Source organism: Dendronephthya gigantea, unplaced genomic scaffold, assembly GCF_004324835.1.
Source record: "Dendronephthya gigantea isolate DGI-Jeju-01 unplaced genomic scaffold, DenGig_1.0 000074F, whole genome shotgun sequence".
Lineage (NCBI taxonomy): Eukaryota > Metazoa > Cnidaria > Anthozoa > Malacalcyonacea > Nephtheidae > Dendronephthya > Dendronephthya gigantea.
Genome location: NW_021163084.1, coordinates 611,723 through 639,310, shown reverse-complemented (window position 1 = coordinate 639,310; position 27,588 = coordinate 611,723). Strand labels below are relative to the sequence as shown.

The window sequence follows — 27,588 nt, the reverse complement described above, 5'->3', positions numbered from 1 at the left end:
TAAACCTCGTTTAACATCAGGCTTTCCGCCTTTGACGTCATGGGAAAGATGGGATATATACCATTGTGTATACCAGATGACATTATATATTGGGTCTCAACAGAAGACCCTGAGAACGAGGTTGAGTCTCAGCCTGGTCTCAGTGAGGACCTTTGTGTTGTCTGAGATATCAGGAATAACCGCGGGATTTTTATCGTGGTTCAAATGTACAACATGTCGGCGCCGTTGAAAATTAAGGGTTAAGGCCTAAAGTTTTCACCATCATTTTTAGTTTTCACAAATCGTGTGCAACATTTCAGCTGGATATGGTCCCCATCCTGTAATACCTAACACCATAAACACTCAACTCATGTATAATTTAAAATATTATTTATTACACTTCGATACCTAGTCATAAAAATAATCTTCACGTATTTACACTTGCCAATATGTTATATACTAACTTTATGGGAATGGACTGGTACTTATTGTCGAACTTCTCAAATTGAAAACATTTGCACACAAGATGATCTTGAGATCATCGGGAGGGAGGATCTTAGGGCCGGTTGTTTAAACGCGGGATAGCCTAACCCCAGGTTAGCACAAACCATTTTTCCTGCATTACGAGGCTGGATTAATGGATATATGCTTTTAAAAAGCGAATCCCAGGGTTAGCTCTAATTCTGCCTTAATTAAGCAACCGGCTTGACCCTGATTGTGAGTTGAATTTTACAACACAAACCTTGCAATAAATTTTAGCAACAGTATAGATCAGGATGATTACCCAGATCTTTTTTAGAGGTACTGTTTTCTAAGGCATTAGACTTTCAATTAAGAAATGACCATACAGAAACACAAAAGCAAAAGAACTCTGAAATTCAATCCAGGGTCAACGTTGATCACGCTCTGAACAACCGACTCCCAATGGTTGGTTTAAATTTCAAAATGCCTATACAGTTGTGTATAAAGTATATTGAGTCTACTATGTGATATATGTATTTACATTAATAAAAGACTCATCGACTGCATCCATATAGCTCCCTCTATACCGAGTGTCCAACCCTGTGCATACTATTGGTTGATTGGTTCTACCTAAAGGAAGAAATACTGGAACAATTAAAAAAGAATGCATAATGCATTAAGATTCCATCTGTTCAGAGCAGCAAATAGAACATAGCCAGGCGAAAAATTTGCTGCGCTGAAGTACATACAGTGTATAAGGGCTTTTTGCATGTTGAAACCAGCGTAAATAAAAATAAACCAAGATGGCGGTAAGTTCAAACAAATTATACTGGGTAATGAGAAGAAGACTCATTCAGGTTTCTAAACTCCAAATGGACCTTCGGTTGTTACATCGACGTTGGTATTTTAAAAGACATTGGCAACGAAAATTTTTATTGGCCAAATCTGTTTAAATGACCTAGGAAATACTGAATTTCATTATCTTCTTACCTAAAAATCTCTATCCCAACCGGTCAAATCGTCAACAGGTACTTCTTCATCCGGTGGATAATCGTCGAAATTCGATGCATCTGTCACGGATTTCACCTGGGTAATATAAAGAATCTCATAAATTTTGGGGATTTCATCGCTTTACTGATTTTGTGTTTACATTTATACATCATAGCTAAGACACGAGGTACATCATGGCTAACACACGAGGTACATCATGGCTGACACACAAGGTACATCATGGCTGACACACCAGGTACATCATGGCTGACACACAAGGTACATCATGGCTGACACACAAGGCCTAATCTGGGATAAAGAAGAGAAGAAGCTTTATTATAATATACCTTGGGTATAATTGGCGGTGTGAGTTTCCTTTGTCTAAGACCTTCCCAGTTGAAGCCGTCAAACCATCGATGTTTCATTATATCTTTCAAACCACCTTTCTGATATCCTAACCTCTCTGCTGGGTTATCTCTGTAAGCAATCAAGCAACAGTTTAGTGTCAAATGCGGAGATGAATGACAACAGAAAAGGATGTAAGATTCTATTAGCACGCTTCAAGTTAGTACTGATAAATTAACAGAATTATGATGCTTCAGTCACATAATTTACTTCATGCTGACAACTCAATTTGGTTGGGTTTATGTACGTTCCCCGTAAATGCCCGTTTAATTAAGGCTCGTTTACACTTGCGATTTTTGCTGCGATTTAATGTCCGATTTTCTCCTTTCGATAGATGTGAACGAGTAATTAGTTATGAATGTTCTGAATATAAGACTAAGAGCTCTTATTTGAACTTCAGTAACTAATTCGCTCGTTTACATCCATCAAAAGTGGAAAATCGCACATGAAATCGCAGCCAAAATTGCAAGTGTACACGGGCCTCTCTAGGGTTGTCGAGCAAAGTTTACCTGCAAAGTTTCTTGATCAAAACGTGGGCATTTCTGGTAATCTTCCTTGGAAATTCAATCATGTCCATTCCTCGAAGAATTATATTGTACGTCTTCATTGGGTCTGAGCCACAAAATGGAGGACTACAGCGAGGTAAAATTGCATTGTTAGCTTATTTTTAATATTAACTGAAGAAGATATTCGACGACATGCATGATGATTTGCATCAAAAGTCATCAATATAACGCTGTTGGAATTATTTAGCTCATTATTTCGTCCGAAGGCATTCCTACGCACTGTACAATGTGTTAGGTGTTTAAAGAAGACTTTAAATGAACTTTCATGAAGTTAAAAACGAAATATTTAAAGTTAGTACATGCGATAACTGTGACAGCTAGACCAGAGATGGTCCATATGTAGGATGAAATAGGACCTTCTAGAACATATTAATCCATTAACGCAAATTTATAGCTAACTTGCGTATAATTTTTTTATTTTAACCAATATTTATCGTAAATATGTCACTCTTTCCGCTGTAAAATATTCTAGATGTGCATTTGTACATTTTCTGAATTGTATATATAAACAAACTTGGTTGACCGCACCGAGGTTTGAAGTAGCAACATGTACTAGATCCGCTATTTTTTACAAATGCATTAAAATAAAAGCCATGCAGGTATAAACAACTATATGCATCCATACCTTCCTGTTAACAGTTCATACATTAAAATACCAAGAGACCAATAATCTGCGGACAAATCATGACCCTGTTATCAAATGGAGAAAAAACGACTTTATTATTACTATTGCCATTTATCAGGAAAATTTTGAAGAGGACAATTTGTGATAAGATCAGTTGTTTAGATAGCACTATCATCACTACCATGCTACTCCCACATATAATGACGTCTTAAACATCTCATATACCAAGGCCATAAATCAGGCTTAAGGTGTGATTAACAACATTTGTTAATTCGTTTTTAGCCGGCACATTTAGAACTCATTCTAAGTTATTCTATCAACAGCTAGTGATCTTACAGTATTATTGAAGTTTAACGCGTTTTAAACGACTTTATTTCAACTGCCGTTACCTCGGCCATTATCGTTATTTACGCACAGCGATTGCACAATACAGTCTTTGATGGCAGGTTAGTGTTTCGTATATTTACAATATATGCAGATTGTTTTACCTTATTCAAAATGATCTCTGGGGCGACGTACTCAGGCGTACCACAAAATGTCCAGGTCTTTCTACCGAAACCAATCTTCTTTGCAAAACCAAAGTCGACCTAAACATTCCAGGGCGTACAAATTAGTACAAAAACCCAGCGCAAACTTTCACACCTCAACTTGAACTATTAATTTTGTAGCAAGAGAAAAAAAACAACAACATAGTATTTTGCACAAAAAGACGAGACATGCGATTACTTACTAATTTACAATAACCCTTGTCATCTAATAATAAATTTTCTGGCTAGAAATTGGAAGAAATGCGATAATCAGTAGTGTAAATAGGCTGCTTTCTCAATTCCACTTTTCCAGGCGAATACGTAATCTGGTAATCCCGTTATTAATACACACAGAAGGTTAGACTGTATACTATCTTTGCTAATACTGGATAATTCTTGTTTTAAACTGATTTTCCTAGAAGTCTAGAAGTCCAGTTTGGATCATCTAATACAAATACTAGGATACTAATTCATATTATACTGGTTGGATCTAAAAATCTTTATTTAATGTCTGCATGAGTTTGAAATTAATTGCAATCTTACTGGTTTTCTCCAGATTCGGTAAGAGACAAAGTAGGTGCGACAATATTATAGACATAGCAAGGCATAGCTTACCTTGAGATCCCTATAGACTATTCCTTTTGAGTGAAGATAACTAAATGCTTCCAAGACACAAGCGACATAGAATCTACACGTACCATCGTCAAAACATGATCTAGAAATGTTCACAAATTATTAAAACAAACTTGTTCAGTAGTATTTTAATTTTCCTCTTCAGACTGCTATAGCGGTCATCAGGTTTGAAAGATTTCATAACCGAAGAAAATTGAAAAAGGATTTTCTTACTTATCTCTAAGGACTGTCCATAATTCACCTCCAAGACAGGTTTCTAACAGCATATATAAATATTTATTATCCTTATATGTTTTATACAATCTATATGAAAAGAAAAATATGCATATTAGGACAATTAGGAATACACAAATCTGTATTGACGGAATGTGATATTGAGGTGTTTTTTTTTCTCTCACCTAACTATAAATGGACAATTCGCTTCAAACATAATCTTTTTCTCTGACATGATATGATCTTGTTGCCTTGTCTCTACAATGTGGTGTTTCTTCAGTTGTTTTAAGGCGAACGTTCTCTTATCTTTCGCTGTCTTTACCAGTTCAACTCTTCCAAAACCACCAACGCCAAGCGTCTTGATGACTGTTAAATCTTCCAGAACAATATGGGCGAACTCATTCACTTGTTCCTTTAATTTCCTGAAACGTCATTGGTACGTCAATATATATTTTGTCATTAGTGTCACGCTTTTTATCTATCGTTATGTACTTTTGCCTATTGATTGATTCCTTTTATGTTGTTTTAACCCTAGCTGGGTTAGCCTCTCAGTAAGTCACTTACTCTGCTTTAACTGCGTCTGTGGCAGTTGGCGTGTCTCTATAGTCTTCAACTTGCAGGCCGTTAATAAACTGAGAGTAAGCCCTAGATAATAAAAGGGACAGCGATACCATTGAGATATATGTTTATGAGACAAATTTTGCCTTCAGAGAATGCAGTTACTCACTCTCGATCCAGGACCAGACAATGCGTTCCACCTTTTCCAGCAATACAATTAGCAGTTCGGAAATCGTCACTAGAGAATCAATAAAAATATTTTAATTTTTTTGCTACTCCGATTAGAATATCAATATTTGTAGATAATCTTTGACTATACCCTTTCAGAGCTTTTTCTCCGAAGTATTGCCCAGTCGTCATTTCTCGTATCATGGTCGGCTCGTCATGGACATTCTGTCTCATCGTTACTATGATCTATATAAATATAAATATGAAGATATTTTACAGCCTTGTCACCACCACGCACTATTATCCATAATCGTAATAACCATCACAATAATTCATCATCATTAATAACGTCGTCATCGTAATCCCATTACCACCACTATTTTCACTAGTACCTTCACCATCTTTACCATTACCTCCATAACTTTAACCAATAACTCCACCATCTTCACTATTAACTCCATAATTTTCATCATTACCTCCACTATCCTCACCATTGCCTCCATCATCTTCACCATAACCCCTCATCTTCATCACCTCCACCATCTTCACTATTAACTCCATAATCTTCATCATTACCTCCACCATCTTCATCATTACCTCAACTATCTTCATCATTACCTCCACCATCTTCATCAATATCCCTCACCTTCATCGCCTCCACCATGTTCATTTTACCTCCTTCACATCCACAAACACAGTTATCATATTTCTTATCACCTTGCACACCCAACTCAACTTACCGTTCCTTTCTTGATAATAAAGAAAGTCTCTCCTCTCGCTCCTTGTCGAATAACATATTCTCCTTCATCATAATGCTGTTCATCAATTACATCAGCGATCTTCAACAAAGCATCCTCTCCGAGTTCCTTAAGAAGTGGGACACTAAAGAAATGCCAAAACAGAAAACATTAAATATTATTCCACCGTTGGTAGTCAGACCATATTTTCATTTCCAGTGAAATGCAATTACTTTGTTTCCAAGTAACCTTTAAAAATTCATATGGTAATCTTTGGTCACCGCAGTCCAATTCAATCCAATTCCCTCTACAGTGGTTATGAATTGCAATTCCGTCACGAAGTAAAAATGTTTATGGAATCAAACTGACCTCTTTAGGAACTCCATATGTTCCGCCTGTCTCATAAGACCTGTTTTCATCATAATTGTTTGGAACGTCTGACGATCTATTACCCATAACGATGCGTTTGTCGTGGCTAAAAAGATCATAGAAAAAGACAATTTGACATTTCGCAGCCAATCGGAGCAACACAAGTTCGCAGTTTTTCACCGTATCAATTTATGAATTACCTTTAACCGTAGCTGTCCTTGTACAGTTGTACAAAATAGCCAATTCACCAAACGCCTTTCCTGGACCCATGTTGCCCAGAACCTGCCCTTCCTTTGTAACCACACACTTGCCATCTAAAAAAACGCATAGCAGTGTTAAGTTTGTTAGCAAAATTGCAAATCGAGTTATATGGAGTAATACAACAATCGACAAAAACAACGATAGTTTCAGGCGAACTCTGAGCCTAAAATTGGAAGAGATTTTTCGCTCAGCGCCAACAACGGCGTGCTTTTTTGGTTAGGGTTAACAAATGATCCCATTAATTTCTAATACATCTTCCCCCGTCCAGGGTCAAGTATAAATAACACCCGAAAACCTTTGCAGAAAATTATTGTAATTTTTTTTTTAATTTCACTTACCTTCTAATACATAGAGATGCGCGCCAGTATCACCTTCCTGTATGATAACCTGATCTTTTTTATACTTCGTCTCGTACATACACTCGACGACTTCTCTGATTTGAGATGGCTCCAGGTTCTTGAGAAAATCATTGTCGAGTATGGCTTCTTTTATCAAATCTTTTGATCTAATGAAACACACATATACGACCTTATTCAAGTCTTGAATATCGATCTTAATATAAATCCTACATGTCGTCGTGATGCTAACACTAATCTCTTAAACGGGTAACTCCGCCTATAACAACTGATTAACTATTCAAAAAGAAACTCGCAAGAAAATCGTTTCCACAGGCAGTGTAAAACAAACACACCTGGCCCATATCGCAACGAAATTGTGTTATTCCATGAAATCGTACGCCTACACTATTTGCTTTAAAAATTTGATTACATTACCAGATGTTACTTAAAATTATCTTTTGGAACCCAATCGTAATTTTGCAGTGGATTCATTAATTATTATTGGAATCTTTCAATTAAATCACTAAATCCTTTCATTACAATCTCAGAATCTAATTATTATCTGGACATTGATGAAAAGCATAGCAAATTCAAAGCTAAAACCTTTCGGACATATTCAGGAAAACCCTACCCCCTACACTAAAAATAAAACATAAATCGTCAAATTACAAATAATTCATGACCAAAATTAAACAAAAAGCAGAATTATCGTGATTCATTAGTTCATAATATAAAAGTACACCCCAAACCATACACACAATACCACGTTGTTACTAATGCAGCAAAATAATTCAAACAGGGTGTATGAAATTACGGAGTTTCCCATGGAATTTTCCCAAAAATTTCATTTAAAAAACTTTAAATAGCCTCTAATTGTATTAATTGTATTCACATGCGCCCAGAATTTTCCTGGAAAAACAATTGGAAAATTTGATGGGGCGTTTTTTATACACCTTACATATCTATCGTTTCAGCCTGGTTTTAATTATCATTTGAAATCAGATGTTTTATGAATTTGATTGATTCAGGACTTAATTGATTCTACGTGCGGGTGAGCAATTAGTCTCGTTATAGAAGGAAGAAGTGTTACTGTAGCCTCAATGATTCAGCCATATACTCCCTTTATACGATAATAATGAATATTGGAGATGACTCTTTGTGTTCGGTTTTATGGTAGATCAGTGTTAAGCTTACAAGGATCCGCCGATGCAGTATTGTATCAAATTTGTACAGGTGATGGAGAATGTAAACAATATGCTATCCTCGTGGCGGTTTTTTTGTGAGGAGGTCGGAGCGCATAGAATTGTCAAAGATTTCCTGCGTAGATAAAACTCAGTATCTCTTCGTTTTTTCTCTGTATCTATAACTATTATAATACATTGCGCACAACACCGAAATTTTGCATATAAATTTGCACACAACACCCCCACGAAGCAAACTGAAAATTCCACCTGACTGAAGGCTGTGCCTGACGCCCTGACCGCCCGATTCATAATGACAAGATGCAGGAGGCATAATCTCCACGTGCTTTAGAATTTCAAATGTTTTTTTCCACAAACTGTGTCAACTGTGTCTTAAATATTGTACACCTCGTCGTTGGTTTATTATAAAAGACGCTTGAAATCATACTATGCAAGGTAATAGAGATCAAATCTGTATATGCTCGCCGTTTTAATGCAGAATTTAAAGAATTTTGTTATGAAAAACGCACCTGGCAAAAATGGGTCGGTATTGATACCTAAAGTGAATGTGTTTAAGTGTTTCACGTTCATAAACAACTTTTCTATTCTTTTAGTGCAAGTATTTTATTACATATATAACTATTACAATATGAAAGGTAAGCGAAAGAGTGTTATTGCTTTCTTGTACAAATTTTAGCATCAGTAAAATTGTAACAACAGTAAGAACTTCATTTATTACTGATCACTGTCGGAATATTTACAAATGTGAAAAGTGATTTTCAATCATGATTCATGTGCATTAAATTTAGATATAATCCTAGTGCCTATAGCTCTTACTAGAAAATTTGATCAACTATTTGAGTAGGTACACAGCATATATAAAAAGAGTTGCTTCAAAGGTTTGTCACATTTGGTGACAAGTTAGGCATGTAAAAATTGTAATATAAGTTGCACGTGTTTAAATTGCATGCCAAAGATGTTTTCCATTGTGTAACATTTCACCAGGATAGTATTGAGCATTTGGAAGAGATCCTTCTAATAACTCTGACCAATTATATCCCTATGAATTGTTGTAATTTGCAGCAATGCATAGTTAGTGAATTCACAACCTCACCATGTTCTGTATTAATTAAACTGCTAATTGGTTCTTATCCTATATTTAATAACCGTTTTAGTCTTGTCCCTAGAAAGGACATGTACATCATACATGCTTGCCAAGTCAACAAAAATTAGGTCATTATGTTCACCAGGGAGAAGGTTGAATTTTAAAGGATCTGCCCAAAATTTAAAGCCTGCTATTTCCACGAGCTCTTTTGCTATTCTTAACCTGGATTGTTGAATGATAAAAAAAAAGCTATTATGAATTCATATACTTTTTGGCAGATCATAAATGACTAACAATAAACAGTTCAAACATTGATATGGAATCTTGAAGAAATATGAGGGGTGCCCTCCCCTCAATTATTATACTCTTATGGCTCAGACCTATTAAATGTAGTGATTGGCTTTATTCACTTTTTGAACAAACATGTTTGTTCGCTTAAAATAAAATGAATGACAGATTTCTGTACAGATTCCTGGTACCTTAAATTCTTATTTCCCAATATGTTGTTATAACCTGCCCATACCAGTGGCGTCACCAGTATCGATAAGTGGGGTGGACATATTCATATATTCATGTTCACAGACTGTTAAAACAATCAATTTGAAAAGAAATGAATAATGTAAAACACAAATATCTGAATAAATCCCCCCCACTTATCAAGCTGTCGACGCCACTGGCCCATACACCATCAAAAGTAATCAAAGTTACACCAGCCAGATTTTTTTACAGAAAATATTGATGCATATTTTATACAGGACTCGAATGTAATCATTAGGCTTATGATATTTTGCAGAAAACTTCCATTTTAACTGTAAATATTTCAGGCATTTTCGGAAACCAAAAAATGTACCCATCGGTATTTAATATATTATAAGACATGAAAGATTGGCATGATGGGTTGTAATTCCTCGATTGAGATAATTCGCGCATGCCATAACAATATTTTATATTGAGCTTAACGAAATAGATTGATATTAATAGTGATGTTTACGACTTCCCCCGCGGATTATCTGCTCAAACAAAGGCAAACAACCATTGCATATTTACTCACAAAAGCCCTATTTAATCTTGGCGGAAAGATTACTTCTATTTTAAAAATTAATATACAGTATTTCATAAGACGTGTTTGTATTTATCGCGCTACAGGTGATCAACATATTACCACTGTGAATGGAATACATTTCGTATAAAATCGCCAAGAAATTAGTTTACTTTTTTTTATAGAATATAGTTGCTACGCCTGAATTTCACAAGCAGATAAAATATGCAAGTAATTATGCCCAAATTACTAAAGCCTTGACAACCGAAATTTTAGCATATTTTTAATTGCCAATACACGCTTTATAGACTGAAAGTCTGTGAGCCAGTTCAGCTCAAATAACTTCTCGATTTCATGTAAACATTCTAATTCAAATGTGTCGCTTTTATTCTGAACCCCGGGAGAAATTTAAATCCCGAAATCCTGCAGATTTTTACTGGGAATCTTTGAAAATGTATTGTTTAATTAGAATAGCTGATGATATGTGATGGAAAGCAAAACAAAACACGGGTTGTATCGCTTAGTCGGCACGATTTAAGCGAATATAAATATGAAATGTAAATTCGTGTATTCCTATTTTCCAAAACAATTAAATTCCAAAGATTTGTTCGAAATTTGTTCTAAATTTCTCCAAAGAATAGCTTATGTTCTATAGACGACATGAGTACATCTGGATTTACTTGTATTTCCTCTAGAAAGGGCTAAAATGTCATCTGGGCCTTGAATACACAAACACATTATCAAAAATATATTTACACAGTTTCAACGGAAATCCTCTTTTTCATAAGGCAAGAAGTTGCAAGTTTTGTAATATACAAGCATTAAATCCTAGTATTAAACATTAGAATGTAGAAATTATTTTTGATACAGTATCCTCGTATTAAAAGGTTACACGGGTCTGGGTTCAATAGTTCAAAATTAGTCACGAAACTTTCTAAAAATCAGAATTTTAGCCTAAGAATAATAAAATGCTTTTATACATCATGTGTTATGCGGAGTATGATCATTATTTCACAATTATAAATCCATATTCTGCAGATCTTGAATTGCAAGGACGTATTAAGCCTTTGATATTATTATTTAAAATCAAGTCTCACGCTGAATGCATAACCGTGAACCTTATTAAATGCAGTGCTTGAAGAATGATTTACAAAGTTGCAAAATATGCATCCTTATGTAAACTGTACGATTTGTTTTTTATATGTTGCAATGATGACTATGTTTTGAATGCAGTTTGAACCAGTAACACAATATAAGATCGTTATGCATATTTCTAGTAGCGAGATTTCTCAACCAATTTACAAATCTGAAATATACGATACTCATATTGTGCCTGCTTTTGCCCTTTCGATAATTGTTGCACAAAGTTGCTCAGCTGAAATCCATGCTGTGTCTTGATATACTTCGATAATAAGTATGCTTTGTGTAATTATGAACTGTGTAAAATCAATGCAAAACGAAAGGCAACTCAAGCGGTATACAATCTTGTCCGAGTTTGCCAGCATAATTACAAAACCGAAATATACATATTTGTGTTTGCTTGTGTAAAATGCAGAACAGCTTGAATGGTTACTTTATCAAAACAAGCCTATAACTTAAATCGACCGCATGTGCTTTTACTTGCATTAGAAAAACCTGTTGGATACAAGGTAAAACAGCCGAATACATTACCTCGAAACGAACAATCAAAACTTACGATGCTCTCCATAAATTAGCGTTGTATAAAACTGTTTCTTTCTTTAAAAATATCTATTTGTTTTCGTCCTGCGGTAATCCACTTACTGAACTAAATTTTTTCTGAACTGGGTATTGAAGAACAGTTGTATATAACGCCTATATATTGGGAATATCGTATTAACATCAATTGATCTAGAACGTAAATATGAATCTTGCCTTAGGGATTTGCTGTGATGTTTAAGCGATGCTGTTTTCTTTTCTTCCAAATTCTTTGCCAAGGTTGGTTCGGCCGAGATCCCAAGTCTTGGCAAACGAGATTTCGTGTTCGTCGTATTAGTTACAGTAGGCTTCAGAACCGAACGATATTTATCCAATTCCGATTCCAACTTACGAATCTGCTCGTCCTTACGTCTCAACTCTGCTTCTAAGACATGTATTCGGTTATCTTTAATCTTAGATTCGTTCTCTTTGTCGTTCAAAGCTGCTTGTAGCTCTCGGACGCTGCCCATTTTGTTGTGATCTTTGTGCCGACTAAACATCACTAAATCATTCGCGATAATTCGACTAGAAGACTTCTATTTTCATCGGCTCGATATGATACAGCTTTGCCGACGCGTTCCACAAAGTGAATTATCCGCCGCTATGCCGCAAAGCATGCTGGGTCAGGTGAAGCGTTTGTAAATCGCATACCTGCATATGAAGATGACGCGACAATGTCCCTTCACCGGCAATTCGCCGGCGGTTGTCAGGACATGAGAATAATGTAAATTCTTTTCATTTTTACAACTTGGAGATTTGTCTTCAGTTTAGTGTTATTGTAGAGGGTCCTGTTGATATATTCTCAACGCGCAGCCTGATCCAGTTCGTTCATTCGAACGAACAAAATTAACAAATAGTTGTGAATGCTTTGTTGTTGATAGAATTGTACGTTAATTCTAAGCGTTAAGGGCTTTCAAGGATTTTTATCCACAAACACCGTCCACTTCACCGAGTATTATCATGATGAACAAGGGGGAAAAATGTTGACCAATCAGGGCGTTTGTTGACATTTTGGTCTCTAGACCAATCAGATTACGTGGAATTTGCAAAATGTAAACAGAAGGAGTGAAATCATAACACCCTGTTCTAAGCCTTCTGCAGCAGTCAATATTTAGTTTTTCAATCTTAAAACACTAGAATCTGATAAAGCAATTCCTTTTCTACAATTTTGTCGTCGGATTTTTCCAGAATCGTCCTGGAGCGAAAATTATTTATGTTTGAATTGTCACGGCATGACCAGTGTAGATCACCAGTCCTGTCTCTAGACTCTACAGAAATTGCATTGTTTACAAACTGATTTCTCTAAAAAATAATGGTTACCAAGACGTTAACTAAATAATATATGACAAAGAGTGTATATTTACATTATAACTACCAAATATTGCTTTGCTTACTTTTTAAAATATTATGAATATTATATCGTATACAGCGGGGAAAAATCGCGCGCTTTTTCCGAAAATGTTTCTTTTTTCTCAGCGTATGCAAAAAGGATACTACAAATTGTTAAGTGAATAAAGTCTGTCAAAATGCCAAAATTTAAAAAGCAATGCAACAATCCGTTTCATAAAAAATGGTCGGGGCGTGAAGGAGAAAAGGTTTTAAATCTAAGAAATCGTGGCCTGCTTGTAATTTCAGTAGTTTTTGAGCAATATGTTAAGGAAGAACTTGGCGAAAAATCGTCTTATGGAATCCAGAATCTATGTGCAACATGCCTGCACAAATGCTTCACGAAAAGGAAATTTACGCGATTGCTTCCTAAAAAACAAGCCGACGAGTTGAAAAACAACGTGAAAAGCCAGGTATGACCTACAAAAAGCATTAAACTGATCAGTGAACTTGCTGTAATTATCAAAGAAAATCCGTTATTACAGAATGACAACATACTCTGGGCCCTCACATTGTAAATGCCCATACTTTTACATTTTAGAAATAAGTGGGTGGGGTGTGTAGGTGAAGAGCTGAAACCATATAATTACCTTATGGCCATTAGTATGGCCCTCAGAGAAAAAAAAGTCAATTAAGCACACTTGTAATTTAGCTTGTGGTATTGGAATCTTCTGCTAAAAACGAGATGAACAGGCAAGAATCTGAAAAAGAAACTACTGAAGTCAGCTCCCAAGGTGAAACTTCAACGGCTTACATCAACTCGCCTGTAGTTTTGAGTGGTGAAGAAACAATTTCCTGTTGCTCCAGCCAAACAATTGCAATTAGCAGTCAAGAATTGGAAAGCAATTCCAAAATTGTTACAGCCGAGCAAGAGTGCCAAACAGATGATGGTGTTTTTATGTCAATAGACAAATATGAAGAACTTGTAAAAAAGGCATCCTATCCAAATTTCAAAAATGATTTGAACAAACTCAGACCTGTCATAACAAAATTGGCAGAGCCTGAAATGGATCCTGATGTGTTTGAGATTATGTGCAAAGATGTTGGTGCTGATAAATTATATTCATCCATACAAGAAGCCATAACATTGGATCCAATGTCTGAAAAGAGAAAAAATCTTAACAAAATGCGCACAATGGTCATAATCTACACCATGTTATACTCACAATCACAAAAATGCAACTCATTTCAAGTCACACTATCCAGGACACTGCAGCAGTTTGGAATCAGCAAACAAGGGCTTGAATCTCTACGGAATCTTGGAATTGTTGCACATCCTAAGACAGTCAACATATTAACTAAATTAGCCTCTTCAACCCACACAAGTCATGTTGTTACATTCATTACAGATGCAATTAAGAAGAACCAATTCCTTATTTTATGCATCGATGACTACCACAATATTCACACACAACACCGCCCGGAGACAAAAACCCAGACTCAAGTGGTTCACATGGCAACTTTGCTTTTAAAAGTGTTCCCAGAAATTCAAGCAGTTCCACATCAGGGAAGTGATATACTACCAAAACATCCAGTTGAAATTCCTGATGTGAAAAACTTTATTTCCATTAACATGCCAAAATTAGCTAAAACATATGCTGAAAATATGCCTAGCTGGGCATTATCAAAATATTTTGATCCAGAAGCTGAGAGACAACGACTTCTAATTCATGATTATCAACAAGTGGAGAATCATAACATTACATGCATGGATAACACCAAACTGGTTGACAGCATCGAGTTACCTCTCAAATCTGTAGAAAATGCACTAACAGCTATAAACAAAATGCTTACAAGTGGCTTGGAAATTTATCTTAAGGACTTTATTGCACCCTTTGTTGGGGACTGGCCCATGCAATATTTCATTAGACAGTTGGTTTATTCATCATCTCCCAGTGTGCCAACAGTGTTGAAAAATGTGGTTCCCCTCATTGGTCCACTACATATATCCTTAAATGCAAGAGAATGTGTCTTATTGAATTTTCACAATGTTTTTGCTGACCTTTATGCTTTCATCTTTGGGAAAAAAGCAAAGCTGGCTAAGAAACCAAAACCATGGCGTACATCTCTGTTGCTTGAAATCATTTATGGCGGATGGACATTGATCAGGGATCTTATTCTCTCGATGTTCTACAAAAGCAAAGATATTCAGTTTTTAACACTGTTAAATCTTCTCGACAATTATATCCCATTGGTGTTAAGTATCTACTCAATTAACTTCAAGTGTAACAAATTTGAACTTTTTTTCCAGTCCATACTTCACTGTTGGGTTATGTTTGTAATATTCCGAAGGCGCCACTATAACAAAGCTTTGTTAATAACCCTGTCAACATTTCTTCATTGGCAAGAAAATGCTTCAACTATGCTTGAAACCATTGGTCAACATTTACCTGCATTCGATGAGTATCCAGTGGAAAACTTTCACTCAGTCTTGAGAAAACAAACCAAAGAAACTGATACAGCTGATGAAATTTCACGCAAAGCTAAAGAAATTGATGCTTGCAAGCATGAACTCCATTTCTTCCAATCTGCATTTGTTCCACCCAGAAAGCCAAATTACAGCAGAAAGCGAATTGACACCTTAAAAGTGAAAGCAGCAGAATTCCTCACCCTGAAGTTTGAATCTATTTACACCCACCCTAATTCAACAATTCAACAACCCCAAGCCCCTAGACAGCCAAAACATACCACTAAGTGGAAGCTACCCCACCTTTTTGGTGAGAAGATCATGACAAATAGAGTCCTTCCACTTGGATTTACATCCATCAAAAATCCCCCAAACCCAAACAGGTAAAATTATAAATTAAAATTCAATTGACTGAGCCATGGATGATGCAAATTTTAGGGTGATTACATTTACAAGCCAGTCAGGGTGAGTTTAGCCACCCTACTGAAATTTATAACAGACAACATAGGTATTAAATAATATAACCAAAACACATGAATATAAGCTCACAGTTTGCAACGGTGGGCTCCTCTGCCCCTTAAGAGTTAGAAATGCATGTCTTATCGTAATATAGGTAATAATCTCCTGCAAATTTTGCCTGACAAGCAAAGTTTTTATTAAAACCTGTACTAGTTACTAAATTGAAATTATATTAAGTCTTACTTTATATATTCCCTGTCATAGAAAGTGCGATTTGATCAGCTGCGAAAGAGTTAACCCTCTCTGGAACGTTTTCCGCGGATGTGGCCATTCATTTCATATCGAATGCCTTCTGCCAAATATTAGCAATTGCCCTGTTTGTGAAGCAACGTTGCTGTCGAGTGTTCAAGATCTCGGTACGACTGCAAATAACGCTGTATTTACTCCAGCGACCTACTTTGAACCCAGTGAAGATGAAAACGATGAGCAGAGCGACGACAGTGATAGCGATGTTGGAGAGACCGAAGACGAACAGAATAAAACAACTGTGGACGAACTGCTGCGAAAAATAAACCTTTGGCAAAGGCCATCCTCTGCATTGCTGTGAAAGGCAGAAATCGCAAGGGTAATACAGGCCTGTAAATTCCAAGAAGTAAACCGGATGTATACCTACACTTTAGTGGGGCGTTTCCGCATAAATTACGCTCGAGTTTAAAAATACAACGTCAAGGATTAAGTTATTTTTTTCATAAATCGGTTTAAATCGAACCCGGCACTCTTAAATCTCAAATTTGATCGTCTGTTAAAACACGACTTTGTCCAGATAATTCAAACATAAATAATTTTCGCTCCAGGACGATTCTGGAAAAATCCGACGACAAAATTGTAGAAAAGGAATTGCTTTATCAGATTCTAGTTTTTTAAGATTGAAAAACTAAATATTGACTGCTGCAGAAGGCTTTGAACAGGGTGTTATGATTTCACTCCTTCTGTTTACATTTTGCAAATTCCACGTAATCTGATTGGTCTAGAGACCAAAATGTCAACAAACGCCCTGATTGGTCAACATTTTTCCCCCTTGTTATCATGATGCAGTCGGTCGACACTGGGCAGCAAGTGATCTTCTGCTTCCAAAAATTGTCGCTTTGACTTTGTGAAGAAAACTGTAGTTGGTGATCGACAAAAATTTATTCATTATTGTGTTGGAGAGGGTTGGACGCACCTTCATCTCCACTGGAAATGACTCAATATAGGAATTAAAAATCTGTGTAGATCCCATGAATAGCTTCTATTGGGGTTTTTCTCTCAACACAGGGGAAACACTTGGATGTCCAAATACAAGCCTACCGAGTCCTTTAATTTCTGAAGCGATTTATAACGGAACATTTATAATTTGTCCTATCAAAATAGGGATACGGCATATGGTTCTGATACTTCTAAAACTAGATTTTCACACTGAATTATTAAAACGTTTGATTGTGATCTTGTGGATTCTTGCACTTTCATCCTTTATTTACAGATGTCTGCGATCGCATAGCCAGCAAGCTTAACTTGAATATGATTGATTTTTCATATGGCAATTGGTTTTTGTTACCGTGGATTTCGCGGTGCTTTACTGAGATTATTTTCCCAAAAAGATTTGAAACTGTCTATATCCTGTATTCTTATCGACCGCAGCTATTAGCTGCTATGGTAGCACAGCCGGTAACAAAGTCGATTTTCTTGCGGCGTCGATCTCAAATAACTGACCTTCATAATGAGGTCCCAACCTTAATGTTTCACTCTCCGTTAATGGGTTTTAATGGAAAGAACTTTTATTGAGAAAAGAAAAGTGTTTTAATGTACTAAGTAATGGGCATATTCGGATCACCAGCTGTATATTTACTGGGAAAATGTGCAGCAAAATATTTCACTGCTGAACGTAGCTTATTTATCATGCAAACTTGATGACGAAAAAAATTTAATCCGTTTATAATCTGTTTGCGCGTGTTAATAAAATCTATTAGGTAGTTTCAAATTCATGACCACTCGACCAGTGCTGTACAGCTAAATTTGCTAGACATAAAAAATGCGTGACGCGGGTTTCATATCTCTCTAGTCATCTAATCCTGTTATTTCTATCGAAAGATAATGTAGCTAATTTTTGTTCAATAGTAATTTTGCAATGAATTTTTAATAAAAAAGAGGGTCCGTGGATGAATGTCGAAAAATCTTTTTTAACCGTATTCGCACAAATTATCATTATTTTCCAAATTGTCAATATTCGGCGAATAAAGTTATTGTCAATTAATCATTTTATCACTTTAATCATCACTCAATAACGTTCTCAAAGATTCCTTTCTTTTGTGGTTTATGAAATAACCCACCAGTGAGGATACTTCTGTTATTATTATGGCAGTAATGAACGTGGCATAAATGAACCACTCTCGGTGTGACTATATATGCCAATGTTTTAAGCAAAGGTCCAACTTAAGTAGCCTGCAAAGGTCTAAAGCTTCTCAAATCTAGTGGGACTGCCCCCTCCTGATATTATTTTGGTAATTATTAAAATCAGGTGGGGCTGTCTGTTGGTGGAGCACCTGACCGAATCTGGTTATACAAATTACCAAATCTGGTCACCTGGTCCACTCTGCTGGTGTTGAATACAGTTTAATATAATTTTTATTTGGAATCTTCCAAAATTTGAGTTTCTTCATGCCACTCTAGAGTGGTATGAGGGAATTCAGACGTCTTGACAGGTTCATTGACATTACCCAGTGGCTAGCGCTTCATTAACTACCTAAGGGCTTGTTTATCTGATCTTGTCTATCTGGGGCAGGATATTTCACCAGGAAAGCCATGGCATGTGTGGACCGAAATACATATGGACATATGGACCGAAACAATGTCGGGATAAAGCTAACTTTTAAGTGCTTGGTGTCAAGTGTTTTGCAGAAACCACTGAGAAGCCTACTAATAATTCTTACCTTGTGTTTTTTGGCCAGCGGCGTAACGAGTCAACACTAAAGGTCATGGGCGGGGCTGACACGCCTTGAGCCCGCACACGTGGTATAACACAGGTCTGCGGTTTCATTACTGACATCAATTTTTCGTTCTTGTTTTGTAATTGGTCGATTTTGTTTTCATGCTCCCGGATGAGGAGATTATTATCCATAAGCGTATGCCGAAGATTTCCAATTTCCCTCCGAAGCTTTTTAAGCTCCTGGTTTTCTTTCAGTTTATATTGTTTTACCATAATTTCATATTCATTGATAATGCTATCTTTTCGCCTCAGTTCTTTGCGTAGAAAGTTGTTTTCCTTCGCGTGGATTTCGATCTGTTTGCTTCGCTCCTTTAAAGTACTTTCCAACAAAGCGATGGAACACTTCAGCCGTTCCATATTCATTCCAGTTGTGCCTTGGGAAGTATAGAATCAGGGTAATTAGCTTGAGAGTTTTCAAAACAAACTACTCATACTTTAAAAGCATTGAACTTCATCTCTTTATGGTCTCTAAAAACAAATCGAACACGAAAATTTTCCAATTTCATGATTTTTCTCAGATATACATCTTCAACCGTTGAATTCTCGTGCAAACAATCTACACTATACACAGATAGCGACAGTAGTTGTGATGTAAATGTGACGTTAGATGTTTTTTAAATTGCACTGATAAAAGGTCTAGCTAGGTTCGCCACCGAAAGCTTTACGATAATATAAGATGCATCATATACATATTGTGTAACCTCAACCTATAAAAACTGCATGAAATACTGAAGTAACACTTGTTTACCAGAAGCATGATTGTCTGTCTCGAAGACAAAGTCATAGTGAATCTTTTATGTCTTAATCTGATAACTGCAGACTGACGCGTTTAAGATAAAATCAACGTGGAAAAAGGCACAGAGTTATATAACAAAGTTCTTTTAAGAATTATTTACCATTACTGTACTCAATGCTTCATAAATATAAATTGAAATATTTCAATGGATAAGTAATACGAAATACGCAGCAGATGATCTGATATAAATTGACTGCACTCTTATAAATTGTAAATATATATATTATTCACTTTCTTTCAGTGTGCAGTCAATTTATAAATTATAATATGTATATAGAGTTATTGTTTAGTATTTTAGAACTACATATTCTCTACTGAGTCGTTTGATAGCTACATAGTAATACATTACATATATGATACATATGATTTAATGGTACGAAGAACTATAATCCATTCCTAAATATCAACTTCTCGAATTATCGTCCTTGCCTTTAGAGGGAAGTTTGTAGTTAGTACAAAGCAATGGAATAGCATATTAAGACTTATGATTTCGGTGGTCACGTACTGCGGTGAAACATGGATTCAGTTTGTTCCACTCAGAATAACGTCGCACGAAGATTTGAAAGCTATTTATAAATTACGTTTATATACCATTTTCTACTAGAAAGCCATCGTTAATTTTCGCGCTACCATGAGTAACGACTATCTTTGGGTTCGTCCGTGCCATCAACCTTTCATACTTCGCCATATCTTGGTTTTGGTAGGAAAATTTTGCTTTAAAATCGTGTATTTATACTGCCATTGCGGAGGTGTAAAGTCGGCAAGTACTTTAAACAAAAAATTATTCAACGTCATTAAGTACTTAATTGTCTTTCAGAAGTAGAATTAAAATTTTAAAGTGGCAGAAAACAAAGACCTAAAGTGTCGATTAGTTTATTGTGTTGCAATTGTAGACGGTATTCCGAAGCGACTTTCCGTCGTTCGTGTTTTAACTACCTGAAAAAGACATCTTCAAACCTGAGGATCCATTTTGGGTGGTAGTTTGAATTGTTATAATGTATATGTAAAAAAAAGTATGTAAAACGGTCTGAACTATATAGATATCAACTAAAGATATCTCGCACTAGACGGTTAAAAATTCAGAAATTATATATCCATTAGAAAATTATGTCAAATATTTCAATGTAGAAATATTTCCTGGTTTGGTTTAAAGGCGTCGCTTCCTGAAAATATTTCCAATGTAGGCGTTGGCCAGGACGTTTGTATATACAACCTGTGATTAAAGCCAATATCAATCGCCTACAATTAAATCGTAAAAATCTATAATGGTAAATCATTATGCTGTGTGTATTTCCGCTGTTTATCCAATTGTTTAAAGCTCTTAACGTTATAGGGTCAAATAACTATGCGATGTAGTTTAAAATAGATCGTGTTTGTTTGGTTATTAATTGTATCGTGATTCGACTTATTAGCATTTCTTAAATTTTGCTTGTTTCTTCTTTGGTCGGATCAATTCGTAAAGTATTTGTCATCTGTTAAGTCCTAATTCCGGCTAAATTTTCAAGCGAAATGCGAATATCTCGCCTGCTTCTTTTGAGTTATGAGCAATGAAGCACAATTAATTTTATTCAAGTGGTCGAAATTCAAAAGAAACATCCGAAAGATTTCGCATTTCGCCGAGAAAAATCGCCTGTGGAATTAGGCCCTTATTGATGTCTATCACTAGTGGAAAACCGGCTTTAAAGTGAAAATATTGCTAGTAATATTATAGGGAAACCGCTTTCGGTGGCCTTGTTATTAGATAGGAAATTTCTTCTATGAAAATGGAAACCTACTTGCGACACAACCCCCCCCCCCCCATTTCGATACCCTCCCCGATTTCGATACGACAACGTTATTGTATTAATTTTTTCCACCAAAGATGGTAAATAATTTATGTTTTTATTATTATTATCATTATACACAGAAGAAGCTAGGTCTAGTTGCTCAGTGACTCGTGCGAGCTCGAGATGTTAGCTCTATGTGACAACTGAAGTTTCTCTGCCTGAGACCCCATTTTGTGCTATAGGCGTCTCACAGCATTGTGTGGTTGACTGGGGATAATTTTCAGTGCAGATGTGATTTTGGTCTTTGACTTTTGGTGATAACAAATATCTAGTCGGAATTAGTCCATTCTCATGATCTCATTGGAATCATCTAATTCAAATAATTCTGAATTCCTGCTGCTGAATGATTTATGACCCCTCAGGCCTTGGGGGCTTTCACTTACATAGCCTGCGCGCAGGCGCTGTATAGTAATAACTTCCGGGCGCCAAGTCGCCAACATTCGCGGGCTACAAATATTTCAAGGCACTCGTGCAATAGTCTGAAAGCTAATCTGAACTTACAGCGTGATAACGACACCGTGAAGTCTGCTTTTAGGGAATTACACGCAAAGTTGATCGGGGGTTTACAGTAAAGAGGCTTAGCCTTAGAGAATCGAGAAGCGTTGTAACGAAGAACTGTCGAGTACTGTAAACAAATACAAACTAGAGCTTTTCGCCTCGCGCGAAATCATGCTATGTTTGGCTCAGGTGAAGAAATACGTAGAAAACGAAAATATTTTGTAGACGTCTTCAGGTAAATACTTTTTTTTAACTGGGTTTAGCAATTTGTAGCCACAATAGCCACAACTACGAAACTGGTGCCAAGCGCGTGTGTGATTCGAATACGATTCGTATATGTTCAAATATAAATGTTTATTCCAGGATTACAATCTCTCACAAAAAGCACATATAAACATGCTGCAAATGATAAATGCTAAATGTAATACGATCTTATAAACCATGCAGACATGTAGGTCCTATATAATATGTATAAATCCACTCATTCTTACTGATCCACGGATGCTATTTTACAGCCTGCATGGAATTTGGGGAACACATGTTTCTGGTGTGAAATAAAAAAAAACCCGAAATGTAATACTGTTTAATATAGTAATTCACGGGTCTGTGAAAGAAAGGAAGGGATAGTGACATTGTGTCAAATTCATTATTGAAATCAGTGGACCACGAAACCCCTTACACAGCAAGAAGGCTAATGTCTGAGTTATAACGTATAATGTTGTTCAAATTAAGTATTTACACAAAATTTAAAAGGCTGTGCGTGGGGTTTGTGATATGAATTTATGGTAACACGAGTTGTATTTAGTATTTGTAAGCTTTGTTACGCTAATGACACCACAGTCCAAATTAGGAAATATTAACAAACTTTAAACTAATGAGTTGAAAGTTGTTTATATATTTTGATATGAACTATATATATTACGAATTTTTATATTTTGAGTTGTGGTATAATACATTTCCCAGTACTTGCAAACGAGCAGTTTAAATATGACCACCGTTGGCTACAATATATATAGCTAATTTAGTTCTTGAGATGTTGTATGGTTTCATGGTTTAGATTATATGAATTATTGAATTACAAATAAGTCAAACCATAAATTCTCAAAACCACAACATTTTTTTTTAAAAAAACCCCCGAGGTAATGTGGTTATTAAATGAAGTACTTGGTTTGTCACCGTCCACTAATTTCAATCAGTAGATACGAGGGACCGCCAGCCTTAACAACTTACCGTCATGCTCTTTTGTTGGTGTTGCTGCTCTTGAAAAAAGAGAAAAACCTGGCTTTTTTGACAATGCTTGCTTTTTCCCTCGATAGTTCTCCATCCTATATGTAGAATTTTTAAAATATAAAAAAAAAATGTAACATGAAGTAAAACATGCGTTCTTTGACTACATCTAGCACCTCGAAGTTGTATTCTCCCGGTACTTTTCAAACGGTTTCTATCTGTTACTTAGTGTAAAAATGTAAATAGTCTGGGTAACTATATATAGTGATTGCATGAAGATTCCTACAAGTCTTTTTTCACTCAGAGCAACTTGGCTTGCAATATGTCATGAAAAGTTTTTATTTTTTCGAAATCAGACAAAAAAAATTTTTTGGTATAAGACCACCTTAAAAGGCCAATCATATTCTGCAACCGTGGTTTTTTACTAGCGATGATTTTCGCGCGAAACGACATTCTGCTTTTGTTTCATAGGCCCCAGAGCTCTAAACTCTGCAAACATTTGCGCCAAAATCATCGCTAGTGAAAAACCCGCGTCTTAAAATACTTTTGTACAAAAATATATGCATTGGCCGGTTGTATGAAAATTTTAGTGCCATATTTGGCCAATCAAAATTGTGTATTTTTGATTTACTATCAAAATGTAGTTAAGAGGGGGCAAAGCTGCCGACCAGTACTGAGTTATTGACTAGGAAATGTTACTGACTGGCCAGTAAGATAGCAGGCATGACGTGCGCGACGACCCATACACTGACGTCGAAGGCTTCGACTCAAGTGGTCCTTCTAGTCCTTTCATCAATCATTGTCTTGATTGACGCAGTAGAGCTCTGCCTAACCGCAAATAACTCAGTCATGTCTTCAACTTCTACAATTCATACATTACAACACGTTTTCTTTCGGTGGCATTCTTATGAAAGAGTTTTGGCTGTCTTTCTCGCGCTATCCTCCTTAATCGTAACATGCACCTAATCTATAGTTTTCAAAACTGGAGGTTGACTCTATACATCTGCTGCACCATAGTGGCCCTGCTGTTGTATGTTACTATTCGTTCTTCATGCATTTAACAGACATACTAGGATAACAAAAATAACTTTGGAACCTAATTATAACTTTACCTGAATAAGAATGTCTGCATGACTGAATGCATGTAGTTTATGCATGTTTTAAGTAGCTGTCTCATCAAATATTCATGTGGAAAGTGTGCTTAGCTTTTCTCAACACCGAAGGTGTACTCTGGGAACAGCTTATACTCTTTATTCGGGCAATGGGAAGAAAGCGATGACACTAACATGACCTCTAGAGGACTAGAGATCAGACGAACACAAATTGGTCGTGCTGTGAACAGGCAATGCATGTACAGTTAATTAATTGATGCACGATTTTAATAGCAGGCAACCATTATTTGCATAGCCGTAAAAAAATACCACCTATCAATCTGACACCTTAGCCAAGATGAGATGTTGCCGTTATATTTTCTGTTTATAAGTGTCTGGTTTTAGAACTATCACATATACTTCACTAAAACATTCTAGAAAAACCCTGTAACAAACATATCACAGCAGACAATCGTGTACGATCGCTTACTTTCCAAGCTTGTTAGAAGACGATTACCACAACAACACCGTAAATGTGTTTTCTACATCAATATGAATCACTTCCAGGTCTTCGTTACGGAGATGGAGAACACCACACGCAGATTTTTTGTGACTATAAATACGCCGTAAACAGAGACTGTTTCATGTCTCGATAACAGTTTAAACTTTAAAGGTATTTCAGACCTTTTAGGTACGACTGTTTAACAATGTGTACCTTATTAAGGTGTCAAAACTTAGTGTAGACTATAGTGACATTAACGTGATAGATCGGAAGAGTGATAGCATTTTTAAATGTCGGCAACTTGATACTTATTTGTTTAATCAGTTTATCTATGCTTAGATTATTCACGGGATTAATATATTTGATGAGATTACCATGTTATATGCAAACCAAAGTACATTCATGCATGCATTATAATACGGTAAAGGTAACACTTGGAATATGGTTTTTAAAATTATACGCGTTAAGAAGGGCTTTTAAGACAATCCCGAAAGCATATCGCACCAGGGTTTAGAGTAAACGCTCGGCTATAGGGTTGCTGCGGTAGGACTGAATTAAAAAAATTTGAATTCAGTTCAATTATTCAAAAAATAAAAAAATTCGAATTCGGAGGATTTTCATTCAACCTAATTCAATTTTGTAAACATATATAATTTGACTTGAGTTCGAACTATAGATCTTCTAATAGTAATAAGAATAAAATGCCAGACAATGTTCGAAAAATACCGCAAAAATCGTTCTTCAGTGAGTGAAGATTCATGTTTCCTTTTTTCCTGTTTGCTTCACCAAATGCAAGAGTACAAACAATCTGATCTAACAATCATTTCACTGAAAGCAATACATGTACGTATAGAAATTTGCAAATGACATTTGGCGGAAACATGACAGTAGTATAAACCAATTAATGTGATCTGCATGAGGGCCTCTTGTTGGATGGATTAACAATTCAAACAGCATATATTACGACTGTACACATACCATTTCGTCATACATTTTTCAAAGTTCTCATCTGTCTTAATTATATATACATGCCTACTTCGAAATATGAATTGTGGGCGTTGATCTCCTAAAAAAGTCTTAGTTGTTGCCATATGTTTTTTAGTTTGGTATTCGAGTGCCGTCCAATTTTCATGCAGTGGCATTGTGGCAACAAATTATTTGGGTATTTTTACATATGAGGTGATGTCCTAGGACATCAGCTTGACAACTACTTGAAGTGGGTTGAGAACAGAGGTAAGGCTTTTTCTTGGTGGAGTAGAAGCATGTCTCAGACTATCAAGATAAAATTCCTTTCAATTGTTTATTAATCAAAGTGCTTTCGTTCCTCCTAACAGTTTTGTAATTTAATAACTATGTATAGGCGGATGGTGATGATAATCAAAAGTGAACGCCTCGTGTTCACAGCAAAGATGTTACAATAGACAACTTGGCTCGATGTAGCGTATCTTGCTGTTTCGGTGTCCTCCTGATACCATTTGAGCTTTAAAAAAACAACCAGAAGCAAGATATAGCAGCTTAAAGTGTATGTCGAAAATTAATCTTCTTTACCTGTATGGGATATTCGTTATAAAGAACCGATGGCAATGTTGAACTCAAGCCCGTTATATATATCTAATTGTGGAGACCAGGTAAAAAACACTGGTCAACTGGTAAATATCAGACCGGATAAACGATACTCGACTTGGCAAACCATGCAGAGTACACGAGACCACAGAACCCAAATATTCCATCGGCTTTGTTGAGAGACATCAAGAGACAAGACGATGATGGAGTCACTTTACCCGTAAAATTCGACTATAGGCATGTAACGAGCGTCAATAATCGATTAAAATAAAGACGCCACGTATGGAGTTTGACCATGCTTTGGTCTTCCGTAAAGAATAAAAAAGAGCTGGTTGCTGCAGTTTCTCGATTGTCGACCATGCTGAGTCAGCCAATATAGACGTTAGACAAAGTTATTATTTATAGAAAATGACGTCGCTGTTTACGTTGGATCTACGGAGGTATGATTTGTTTCAATTTCATATGTACTCAAAGTGGAGTAATTATTGCTGTTACCATGAAATGAGAATTATCGCGAAGGTATTTTGTATTTAATGTTCCGAATCTGGGTGCATGGGTTGAATAACTGCGAAAGCAACAACATTTCATCATTTTCATGGTATGTACAATATCACGCGTTTTTTGTTTTTGATTTGACCTCGAATGACGTCAATCATATTCTATTATTTCTAATACTGCATTAGAAATTACGTATATAAAATAACATGTGGATCATCTCATCCATGATCTTGTCCAATTTTGATCCAAACAGACGATTTTAAAGAATTGATTATTCAACATATTGCGCATGCACCACCATCCCGGTCGCTTCCAATTTTAATCCAAAACGAACCATCCATAAATTAATTATCTTGGTTTCTACACTTTGTTAACGAAAGTTGAATGTTCTTCACTCGATTTGCAATTAAGGGCGCGTCTTGTAAAATTTCACATTCTCTC

General features: G+C 36.0%; 1 protein-coding gene and 2 long non-coding RNA genes across 5 annotated transcripts; 1 reads left to right on the top strand and 2 right to left on the bottom strand.

Moving 5' to 3' along the window:
- Positions 1-357: 357 nt before the first annotated feature.
- LOC114531797 (cGMP-dependent protein kinase 1-like) lies at positions 358-23,591 on the bottom strand. 3 transcript variants are annotated; one of them, XM_028553417.1, is made up of 19 exons: positions 23,497-23,591; positions 19,091-19,520; positions 6,832-6,998; positions 6,433-6,546; positions 6,233-6,338; positions 5,867-6,008; positions 5,278-5,372; positions 5,128-5,196; positions 4,965-5,045; positions 4,586-4,822; positions 4,401-4,490; positions 4,170-4,269; positions 3,758-3,799; positions 3,516-3,614; positions 3,028-3,092; positions 2,346-2,468; positions 1,779-1,908; positions 1,432-1,527; positions 358-1,071 (listed from the first exon to the last, which is right to left on the bottom strand). In XM_028553417.1, the coding sequence occupies exons 1-18, from the start codon at positions 23,588-23,590 to the stop codon at positions 1,432-1,434; spliced, it is 2,280 nt and encodes a 759-aa protein (XP_028409218.1). In that variant the 5' UTR covers position 23,591; the 3' UTR covers positions 358-1,071. The 3 variants fall into 3 exon arrangements, with proteins under 3 accessions (XP_028409218.1, XP_028409217.1, XP_028409219.1); XM_028553416.1 differs by lacking the exon at positions 23,497-23,591 and adding an exon at positions 20,534-20,693; XM_028553418.1 differs by lacking the exons at positions 19,091-19,520; positions 23,497-23,591 and adding an exon at positions 12,050-12,804.
- LOC114531799 lies at positions 12,854-16,965 on the bottom strand. Its single transcript, XR_003687889.1, has 6 exons — positions 16,368-16,965; positions 15,649-15,838; positions 15,261-15,388; positions 14,425-14,535; positions 14,236-14,358; positions 12,854-13,959 (listed from the first exon to the last, which is right to left on the bottom strand). It is a non-coding gene; the product is annotated as an uncharacterized LOC114531799 (long non-coding RNA).
- On the top strand, positions 22,300-27,588 carry LOC114531800. The gene is made up of 3 exons (XR_003687890.1): positions 22,300-22,501; positions 26,189-26,319; positions 26,447-27,588. It is a non-coding gene; the product is annotated as an uncharacterized LOC114531800 (long non-coding RNA).

What these genes read in the sequence shown, in the direction of transcription:
- LOC114531797 (XM_028553416.1), bottom strand. Translation starts at nt 20,630, where the DNA reads ATGGCGAAGTATGAAAGGTTGATGGCACGGACGAACCCAAAGATAGTC. An exon ending in ACAAGGGTTATTGTAAATTA is followed by an intron (nt 3,615 to 3,757) that starts GTAAGTAATCGC and finishes TGGAATGTTTAG; the next exon opens with GTCGACTTTGGTTTTGCAAA. An exon ending in CAGAGATCATTTTGAATAAG is followed by an intron (nt 3,093 to 3,515) that starts GTAAAACAATCT and finishes ATTTGATAACAG; the next exon opens with GGTCATGATTTGTCCGCAGA.